Source organism: Carlito syrichta, unplaced genomic scaffold, assembly GCF_000164805.1.
Source record: "Carlito syrichta isolate Samal-C Ts95f unplaced genomic scaffold, Tarsius_syrichta-2.0.1 Scaffold303749, whole genome shotgun sequence".
Taxonomy (NCBI): domain Eukaryota; kingdom Metazoa; phylum Chordata; class Mammalia; order Primates; family Tarsiidae; genus Carlito; species Carlito syrichta.
In genome coordinates this window covers 392,764-404,107 of record NW_007247845.1, presented here as the reverse complement: position 1 = coordinate 404,107, position 11,344 = coordinate 392,764, and the positions used below count along the sequence as shown (strand labels likewise).

General features: G+C 43.6%; 1 protein-coding gene across 1 annotated transcript in view; it reads left to right on the top strand.

Moving 5' to 3' along the window:
* Positions 1-5,128, top strand: part of ANKRD1 (ankyrin repeat domain 1) — a 12,166-nt gene extending 7,038 nt beyond the window's left edge. Inside the window, exons 7-9 of the mRNA XM_008059173.1 lie at positions 570-668; positions 802-900; positions 4,258-5,128. Of these exons, the coding sequence (XP_008057364.1) occupies positions 570-668; positions 802-900; positions 4,258-4,368 (309 nt within the window). The 3' untranslated portion in view covers positions 4,369-5,128. The remainder of the gene's footprint in view (positions 1-569; positions 669-801; positions 901-4,257) is intronic.
* Positions 5,129-11,344: the final 6,216 nt, after the last annotated feature.

The following is an 11,344-nucleotide window of genomic DNA, read 5'->3' as shown; positions in this document are numbered from 1 at the left end:
CCCCCCTCCTCTTCCACCCCTTCCTTCTTCTCTGCCTCCCCCTCTCCCTCCTCCTTCCCACCCTTCCTCCTCCTCTACCCCTTTCTCCTCTCTATGCCCTCTTCCTCCTCTTCCTTCTCTACCTCCCCTCCTTCTTTCCCATGTTTCTTCCTCTCCCCTCCTCCTCCTCTTCCTCCTCTTCTTCCTTCTTCTCCACCCCTTCCTCCTCCCCATGCCCCTCTTCCTCCTCTTCTTCCTCTTCCTCCTCCTCCTCCTCTTCCTTCTCCACCTCCCCTCCCTTCTCCACCTCCCCTCTTCCTCTCCCATGCTTCTTCCTCTCCCATTCCTCCTCCTCTTCCCTCTTTTCCATCTCCCTTCCTCCTCCCCATCCCCCTCCTTCCTGACTCCTCTTCCTCTATGCCTCCGCCTCCTCCCCTCCCTCATCCCCCTCCACCTCCTAACCCCACCTCTCCGTGGAAGCCATCTGGAAGCCCCCCTGGTGGCCACTTCTCTCCCTTGCACGTGCCTTGCTGTCCGGGGCAGCCTCTACCCCACTCCCAGCAAGTCAGCAGCGTTCTCTGATTTTCCAGTTGCTCAGCACAGCGCTGCATGTGGCGGTGAGGACCGGCCACTACGAGTGTGCAGAGCATCTCATTGCCTGTGAGGCGGACCTCAATGCCAAGGACAGAGTGAGTAGACAAGGGCGACCGGGCCTCCTAAAGCTTCATTGCTTTTATATTTGAAATGAGTCCCCCAAGCCGTGGTGCCCTTCCGGGACCCACTTCCTGGCCTCAGACCCACCGTTGGCCTCTGTCTCTCTAGGAAGGAGACACTCCCTTGCATGACGCGGTGAGACTGAATCGTTACAAGATGATTCGACTTCTGATCATGTATGGCGCAGACCTCAACATCAAGAACTGTGTAAGTACTGAAAGCGAGGGGCACTGTTGTGAGCTTTCTAATTTCGAAGCACTTATTAAATATGAGAAAAAGAGTCCCACAATGGTAGTATATTGGGGGTCTTCTGACAGTTTAAGTGCTCCTGGTTGTTTTCCTTAAGGACTCCATTAACCTTGGCTAGGACTCAGGTCACATGGCCAGAGATGGGAGAAGTCCTAATTACTGCTGTGACCTCAGTGTCTGATACAGTGCCTGATAATTATTTTGGCATTTGGTCTTGAAAATAAAAGATGGTCGACCGGGCTCTGTGGCTCAGCCTGTAATCCCAGCACTTTGGGAGGCTGAGACGAGTGGATTGCCTGAGCCTGAGGGCTCAAGACCAGCCCCGGGCAACTTGGCGAGATCTCATCTCTACCATAAATAAAAAATTGGTTGGGCATGGTAGAGCGTGCCTGTAGTTCCAGCTACTTGGAAGGCTGAGGTGGAAGGATCCCTGGAGCCCAGCCGGTCGACGCTGGGGTGGTCATGAGTGTGCCACTGTACCCCAGCCTGAGCGACAGATGAAACTCCAGCTCAAAAAAAAAAAAGAAAAAGAAAGAAAGAAAAAGAAAAGAAAAGAAAAGATGGTCAAAATTGTTTGAAACGCCTTTCGAAACACCTATGTTGGAGAAGTCCATTCTGCCTTGGCCATTCTTATGTGTGCAAGGCCTGGGGTGGATAGGAGTAGAGACACTCACCATTTCTGACATGGTCTAAAATTCCACAGTGGTCAGTCTATGAACTAAAATTAATCAATATCCAATCTGAGTAACTCAGAATGGCCCCTCCTCCTCCCTCTTACCACAATATGAAATGTCACCACTTTCTTCCAGGGTAGCCGTGCTTTTGCCTATATCTTTAAGGAAATTTCTATCCATTCTCTTCATGGGTTTTTCTGCGCATCTCTCAAAATAATTTCCTATATTTAGGCCCTGGAAATTCTTGTATAAGTACATATTAATTTAACTTCATTTGTAAGCAGGGAATGTAACTAACTTTTCCTCATGGTCTCAATTCCCAGACAAATATCATCTAATATAAGCTTTAAAAATATCACCCAGAACGGGTTTAAATGAGTGAAAAAATAATCTTGACGATGCTTTTGCAGAATGACTTTACAACAAAGGGAAGAAAAAACCAACAATCATCTTATCAATTTTTCCCTTATTTGTGTTACTGAGACTGGAATATTTTATCATTTAAAAAAATGTGGTTTAGTGACAGGAAGAAAGAATGATGACAGATGAAGATTGTTTGGGATGGAAAAATGTTAACAGTAGGGTTCTCTCATGTTGATATTGAGATTGGTTTTATCTAATAATTTTTTAAATGATCAGAAAAAAAGAGTAAATCCAGTGAAATCTCCAGAGCTGCAGAAAATATGAAGATTTTTTTTTTCCAGGCAGTGAGCCACTGCCAGCAAAGATAAATAGCACATAGATTTAGGGAGACTGTGCCAATAGCCAGAAAATCAGGAGATACATTTTAGTAGAGAGGAGTGCAATGAATTTATGGAAGAATAGCCTAAAATATACAAGCAGGACTCATGGCTTTGAATGATCAATTAGACCTCAGCATAAGGGTTCTGGAACTATTATGTCACTAACCCAGTGGATTGATGTTCCCCCAAAAGACCAATAAGCTATATGTTCCCTGCTTATAGCTGAAGTTAAATTAATATGTACTTATACAAGAACTCTCAGGGTCTACATATAGGAAATTATTTTGAGAGATGTGCAGAAAAACCCGAGTGGAAAATGAATGGAGATTATATTAAAAGTATAAGCAAAAGCATGGCTATCCCTGGAAGAAAGTGGTGACATTTCACATTGTTGTAAAGGAGGAAGTGTTCATTCTGAATTACTCAGATTGGATATTGATTAATTTTAGTTCATTGGCTGCATTGATAAGAAGACCAATGTCATCTTGAAGGAGATTGGAAACAACATACAATACTCTATCATTGTCTAGAACCCTGTATACATATCTAATGATGGGTGTTCCTGAAGAAAGATACTACAGAAAGGCAGAGAAGTTCCAAAGGGGGTTACAGGGCCACTAGCTCAAATACTCACAGGTATTAGGAAGATCACATAAATGAATCCACTGCTGGCGTTTATGCACACAACTCTTTTAAAGATGGCAGCCCTTCCCCAACCCAGTCCATTTTGCTCTGTGGAACCATAGGTACCTTGTTGCTAACTCTTCTGGTTTTTTCATAGAGCTCACAAATTCAGTTGGGAAATTTCTTGATTTTCAACTGTTGCCAATTCATTCTAGTCTTTAAAAAGTTCTAAGTTTTGTTTGGACCCAAACAAAACAGGTCTCTAGACTGATTTTCCTCCCAAAACTGCCAGTTTGTAATTTCTGGGTTAAAGAGATACTCTAAAAAAATAGAGAAGGAAACATTTAGAACTTTTTTTATCTATAGATAAGAATTGAGAAGTGATGTGGTTTTAATATTTTTAAATCTCTTGACACATGTGTGTAAGGAAAACCAAAATTTGGTCTCAAAAATTATTTATTCACACATGCCACTAATGTTAACTCCAAGAAAAATAAATTTCCTGGGAAAGCCCAATGTAAATTCTGTGATGTTATGAAAACGGTACCCAGGAGCAGTAACATTCTGGGTGTACTGACCCCTGTAACCGCCTCCCCAAATAAGAATAAAAAAAGGGATACCTCCACCTTCAGAAGCCCATTCCACGGATACTAGAGAGAAGTACAGAGGCGTTTTAAATTTTCTTTTTTTTTTTTTTTGAGTTGGAGTCTCACTCTGTCGGCCAGACTGGAGTGCAGTGGCCGCTCCCGGCCACCGCAGCCTCGACCTGCTGGGCTCTGGCGATCCTTCCGCCTCAGCCTTCCAAGTAGCTGGAATTACAGGCATGCGCTACCACGCCTGGCTGATTTTTTGATCTATTGTAGAGATGAGGTCTCGCTGCCCAGGTGGGTCTCGAACCCGCAGGCTCAGGCAATCCACTCACCTCAGGCTCTCAAAGGCGTGGGATTACAGGCTGAGCCACCGAGCCCAGCTGCGTTTTAAAATTTCAAGATGACTTGAGGGGCTCTTGACACTTGGTGTGTAAGCACCAGGGATTTTGTCAATACCTGGGAGAAAAAATTGTTAATCTCAAATGCCAAATGCATCTCTGTGAGAAACTGTAAAGGGCTGGTTTGAATATCAACTGCAAACCACTCATAGTAGAAACCATAAAACACCTGTCCCTTACCTCATGAAACACACACACACACACACACACACACACACACACACACGATGGGAATTTACAGATGTCTCCCACCTGGAAGTCAAGTGTCCTCTTCTCTTTTGATTAGGCTGGGAAGACCCCGATGGATCTGGTGCTGCACTGGCAGAACGGAACCAAAGCCATATTCGACAGCTTGCAAGAGACTGCCTACAAAACCTCTCGCATAGCTACCTTCTGAGGGAAACACAGACTCTCTCATCAGTTCACTGGCATTTTGAAGGCACGGCCCCAGAGAAGAGCAAGGAGCCACACCGTCTAGTTTCTGCTTATCCGCGTGTTAAGACATACCTAACGAAGTTTCGAAAAGCACAGGGTTAGAGGGATTTACATTTCCTTTAGTGAAACTCACTCTGTTTATTTTTATGTATTCCAGTTTATGTATTAATTAACTTCCACGAGCCTGATATTCAGACCTTCGTGATCATCCATCTGTCTGGTGAGCCAAGCTTCATTTGTCCATGTTGTTTTTGGAGTCTTCCCAGAGCTGGGTTTCACGCCAGGGGAGTGAGCAGTGGTCTTTATGTGTCCCCTCATGCGTGTAAGCTAGTTCAAGGTGTTTTTAAAAGACAAAGGCGATCTCGGCAGCCCTGTTTGCTCCGGAATTTTTAAAGCTGAAGTTTGAATGAAGCAAGGGAAGGCATGTAGGGACAGGAAAGGACACGAGGAATGAAAGTGATTCTGTGGGAAAGGACAGTGAAGTCAGCCATTTTAGCCCCTGGGCTGGTTTCTTTTCTTTTCTTTTTTAACGGAGTCACACAAGGAACCAAGGTGAAGAGGACGTCATGAATGTAAGCGCGGGACGGTGGAAGGAACGGCCAACTGGGCCACACAGAATTGAATTTGCTCAAAAAAGACAAGAGGTCATGTGAAATGTAAATGTGTAAATGTTTATTGTGTTGTATGTATATTTTACATTCATAATAAAAGCAAACAAACTCTAAACCTCTTTCTGAGTCCTTCTGTACATGTGATAGAAACGTCCTGTGTGCATAAGGCCATTTATAGGAGAGGTTTTTCTCAAGTTTAGATTAAAAAGGTCCCGTACAACAACACTCTCAGTATTTAATGTGTATACAGATCCCCTGGGGATCTTACTAAAAATGCAGATTCTGATTCAGCTAGTGTCAGGCGAGGCCTGAGATTCTCCTTTTCTGACAAGCTCCCAGGTGATACAGATGCAATGCCACAATCACACTCTGAGCAGCTAGGCTTGAGAGTCAGAACCATACACATGCGAGCAAGTTCTTTCGGGCCCAATGGTGTGGAGAAAGAGACCTCTGGTGGTCAGAATGATGACTGCATGTCAAACACGCGCTCCTTAAATTCTCACCAGGGGTTAGCCATTGTGCACCGGGGCAGACAGTGTCAAAGGCCACCGGGGGAGATCACATGGGGGTCATTGATTTTTGACCTCCAGTGGGAGTTTCAGGCACACCGTGGAGCTATTGCAGGTTCCATTCTAGACCACAGCAATAAAGGGAATATTGCCATAACATAAAGTGAGTCACACGAATTTTGTGATTTCACAGTGCATATTGAGGTTATGTTTAGGCCGGGCTTGGTGGCTCAGCCTGTAATTCCAGCACTTTGAGAGGCTGAGGCGAGTGGATTGCCTGAGCCCGCGGATTAGAGACCAGCCCGGGCAACTTGGCGAGGCCTTGTCTCTACAATAAATCAAAAATTAGCCGGGAGTGGTAGAACGGCCTGTAGTTCTGGCTACTTGGAAGGCTGACACGGAAGGATCGCCGGAGCCCAGTGGGTGGACGCTGGGGTGGCAGTGAGTGTGCCACTGCACTCCAGCCAGCCTGGGTGAAGGTGTGAGACTCTAACTCAAGAAAAAAATGTTATGTTTACACTATAGTGTAGTCTATTAAGTGTGCAAAAGCATTATGACTAAAAGACAATGTACATTCTTTCATTTAAAATATCTTATTGCGAAAAAAATGATAATGATGAAATTTGAGCCTTTATTGGATCATACTTTTTTGCTGGTGGGGGGGCTCTTAATGGCTGCTGACTGATCAGGGTGGTGGTTCTAAAGGCTGGGGTGGCTGCGGATATTTCTCAAAATAAGATAAAAATGGAATTTTCTGCATTGATTGAATTTCCTTTCACAAAAGCTCTATCCCTAGTTTGTGATACTGTTTGACAGCATTTTCCTAAGAGTAGAATTTCTTTCAAAATTGGTGTCAATCCTTTCCAATCCTGCCTCTGCTTTATTAACTAAGTTTATGTGGTATTCTAAATCCTTTGCTATCATTTAAACAATGTTCACAGCATCTTCACCAGGAGTAGATGTCATCTCAAGAAACCACCTTCTAGGCTGGTCGTGGTGGCTCACGCCTATAATCCCAGCATTTTGGGAGGCTGAGGTGAGAGGATTACCGGAGCCCATGGGTTGGAGACCAGCCTGGCCAACTTGGTGAGGTGGCATGTGCCTGTAGCTCCAGCTTCTTGGAAGGCTGAGGCAGAAGGATCGCATGAGTCCAGCAGGTCAAGGCTCCGGTGGCTGGGAGCATGCCACTGCCCTCCAGTCTGGGTGACAGAGTTAGACTCCTATTGAAAGAAAGAAAGAAAGAAAGAAAGAAAGAAAGAAAGAAAGAAAGAAAGAAAGAAAGAAACAAACCACTTTCCTTGTGCATTCATAAGAAGCAACTCTTCATTCATTCAAGTTTTATCATGAGATTGCAGCAATTCTGTCATATCCCTCAAAGTCATCTTGCAATCCACTTCTTCCAAACTCCTGTTCATGTTGACATTTTGACCACCTCCCATGAATCACAAATGTTCTTAATGGAATCTAGAATGGTGAATCCTTTTCCAAATGTTTTCAATTTACTTTGCCCGGAATCATGAGAAGAATCACTATCTATGGCATTTATAGCCTTACAAAATGTAGTTCTTAAGTCGTAAGACTTGAATGTAGAAATCACTCCTTGATCCATGGGCTGCAGAATAAATGTTGTGTTACCAGGCATGAAAACAACATTCATCTCCTTGTACATCCCCATCAGAGCTCTTGGGTGACCAGGTGCATTGCCCATGAGCTGTAATATTTTGAAAGGAATCTTTTTTCTGAGCAGTAGGTCTCAACAATGGGCTTAAAATATTCAGTAAGCGATGCTGTCATCTAGGCTTTGTTGTTCCATTTGTAAACCATAGGCAGAGTAAATTTAAGGGACCTAGGATTTTCAGAAAGGTCAATGAGCACTGGCTTCAATTTAAAGTCATCAGCTGTATTAGCCCCTAACAAGAGAGTCAGTCTGTTCTCTAAAGTCAGGCATTGGCTTCTCTCTAGCTATGAAGTTCCTAGATGGTATCTTCTTTCAATATAAGACTGTTTTATCTACATTGAAAATCTGTTGCTTAGTGCAGCCACATTTATCTTTGCTAGATCTTCTGAAAAACTTGCTACAGCTTCTCCATTAGCACTTGCTGCTTCACCTTGCACTTGTATGTTATGGAGATGGCTTCTTTCCTCAAACCTCATGAACAAACCTCTGCTAGTTTCTTTCTTTCAGTAGCTTCCTTACCTCTCTCAACCTTCACAGGATGGAAGAGAGTTAGGGCCATGCTCCAGATTAGACTTTGGCTTAAGGGAATGTCATGGCTGGTTTGATCTTCCATCCAGACCACTCAAACTTTCTCCATATCAGAAACAAGGCTGTTTCGCTTTCTTATCGTGTATGTATTCCCTGGAGTAGCACTTTTAATTTCATTCAATAAATTTTCCTTTGCAATCACAAACATTTTCCACAAGACTCCTAGCTTTCAGTCTATTTGGCTTTTGATGTGCCTTCCTCATAAATCATTTCTAGTTTTTTATTTAAAGTGAGAGATGTGTGACTCTTCTTTCCACCTGGACACTTAGATTCCATTGTAGGGTTATCGTTGGCCTGACTTCAATATTGTTGTGTTTCAGAGAATATGGTGGAATGGCCAGTCAGTGGAGAAGGCAGAACACATACATTTATTGATTAATTTTGCTGTCTTTTAGGAGCACAATTTGTAGCTTTTCAAAACAGTTATAATATTAAAATCAGGCCGGGCTTGGTGGCTCAGCCTATAATCCCAGAACTTTGGGAGGCTGAGGTGAGTGGATTGCCTGAGTCCACGGGTTTTCGAGACCAGCCAGGTAACTTGGCGAGACCTCGTCTCTACAATAAATCAAAAATTAGCTGGGTGTGGTAGTGTGCACCTGTAGTTCCGGTTATTTGGAAGGTCGAGGTGGAAGGATCACCAGAGCCCAGCACATCAACGCTGGGGTGACTGTGAGTATGCCACTGCACTCCAGCCTGGGTGACGGAGTGAGACTTCAACTAAAAAAAAAAAATTAAAATCAAAGATCACTGAGCACATATAATAATAATAATAAAGTTTGAAATATTGCAAAAATTACCAAAATATGACACAGGATAGTTAGGAAGTAAACCCATGCTGTTGGAAAAAATGGCGCTGATAGACATGCTCTACACAGGGTTGGCACAAATCTTAAATTTGCAAAAAATGCAGTATCTGCAAAGTGCAATAAAATAAAGTAAGACATTTTTTTGTTGCCATGTGCTAGGCCAGGTACTAAGATCTGTGGTGAGAAAAACAGATTGCCTCTGTCCTCCTGGAATAGATAAACATGAAAGAAATAGTTCAGAATGATATACAGTCATCTGCCACATAGTTATGTTTTGGTCAACGATGTACCACATATACAAGGGTGGTCCCATAAGATTATAAAGAAGCCGGAAAATTCCTATTCCCTAGCATCCTAGGCATTGTAACAGTGTGGCACAGTGCATTACCTTTTCAATGTTTAGGAATGTTTAGATGCACAAATACCATTGTGTTATAGTTGTCCACAATACTTAGACAAGATCAGGCATGTTCAGGATGGTATGGCCGTAGACACGTCCATGGTATTCAGTACATTAACATGTTGTACAGCTTTAGCCTAGGAACGATAGGCTATCCCATATAGCTTAGGCATGTAGTAGGCTATACCATCTAGATTTGTGTTAAGTACACTCTATGATGGTCGCATGATGAGAAAATTGCCTAACGATGCATTTCTCATAACATATCTCCATTGTTAAGCAGTGCTACCCTGACTGTATAGTATCAATCCATGGGAAATACAGTGAAGGAAAAAAAGGTTAGTGTTATGAATGTCTGAGATGAGGAGGCATATGATTTGATGGAAAGGGGAGGGGGTTTCTATGAAGACATCTTTGAGGTGGTGACGCTTGGGTAACTCTGAAGATAAACAGGAGTTATTCAAGTGTAGAGTTATTCAAGCAGGAAAAGTCCAGAAAAGGGCAAGGATATGGGACCTGTTTGGCACTTGGGGATTTGCTGTGAAAGTTAGCACTTGTAACCCCCCAGAAAGCTCACTTCAGATAGGCTCTTATATATTAACTTCTCATACATGTCGCTAACCGTTTGGGAGTGTGCAGAGGCACAGCCCGTAATCAGAAAGTCTTCCAGTTGTCTGATCATGGACACATGAAGTCGTGAGAATGGTCTAAAATCTATTTAGTCTCTTACCAATACACAGTCTCCCTCTCACAGGTGTTGGATCTTTTTTAAAATTAGAAAATACAGTTTACTTAAAAACTAAATTTGAGAGATAGAAAGAGAGACGAAAGAAACTAGAGAGAGGAGATTCTCTTCCTCAAGGTAGGGGAGGGGTCAAAGCCAGGAAACATGGCCTGGCCACAGCTCAAAGAGCACATGGCCACACCATAGCTTAGCAAGAAAATGGTCGGAGGTTTTATTGTTATCCCTTTTCCTCCGGATCCCCCTTTCCCACTGCTCTTTCTCTTCCCCAGTGTCCTGGTTCAAATCTTTCAGACTCTTAAGGCTCAGGGGTCTTCAGTTTCTTCCAGATAACCTATAATGCAGACATTTCTGTTACTAGTCCTGATGTCTCTCCTGTGCTTTAACTTGGATGGGTGATTATGTGACAAGTTCTTTATGGTGTTTTCTTCAAATTCTCCTCCTCCAAAGAGCTGGGAGGGGTAATGGAAAGAAGAGAGTAAAGAGTTAAAAAGTTATGTGTTAAGCCAGGCTGGGTGGCTCAGCCTGTAATCCCGCACCTTTGGGAGGCTGAGGTGAGTGGATTGCCTGAGCCCACGGGCTCGAGACCTGCCTGGGCATAGAAACCTCATCTCTACAATAAATCAAAAATCAGCCGGGTGTGGTAGCGCATGCCTGTAATTCTGGCTACTTGGAAGGCTGAGGTGGAAGTATCGCCAGAGCCCAGCAGTCGAGGCTGCGGTGGCCAGGAGTGGCCACTGCACTCCAGTCTGGGCAACAGAGTGAGACTCCAACTCAAAAAAAAAAAAAAAAAAAGTTATGTGTTGCCACATGTGAATATTTGCACTGATAAAGAGAGAGCAGGCATGGGAGACAACACGAAATAATCCTGTTAGAGTAAGACCAACGCTTCATGGTCTCTGCTAATGAAAGCGATACACAGGTCAGGGGAAACTCTTAAGTTTTTATCCTACAAATAGTCAATTTTTACAAGCTCCTCGCCTTCCCACTGAAACAACTCTTGGCCCTTAGTCTTTCACCATGTGTTTGCTCTCTAGGGAAGGGCACATCCATGGACTGTGAGAGTCTTGGGGATTGTTCTTGAACTTCTTTCCCTCACCCTGGACCAATCACCAAGTCTTAGCCAAGTATACAATGTGAGTAGCTCTGTGATCTGTTTATGTTCTGCAGTCCTCAATACCTTTAGTTCAGATCTCTGTGATTTCTCACCTGAATCACTCAAACAGACACCCAAGTTCCTCCTGGCCTCCAGTTTTCTTACCTCTGGTCTGTTTTTAAAATTGCACCCAGGGTGATTTTTTTTTTCTGAGACAGGGTCTCCCTGTCACCCAGGCTGGAGTACAGTGGCACAATCATAGCTCACTGCCGCCTCAAATTCCTGGACTCAAGTGAGCCTCACACCTCAGCCTCTTGTGTAGCTAGGACTACAGGCATGTACCACCACGTCTGGCTACTTAAATTTGTTTTTGGTAGAATAGGGTCTTGATAAGTTGCCCAAATTGGTCTTGAACTCCTATCTCGGCCTCTCAAAGTGCTGGGATTACGGGTGTGAGTCACTGCACCTGGGTTCCAGTGCCTCTTTTTTTTTTTTTTTTTTTTTTTTT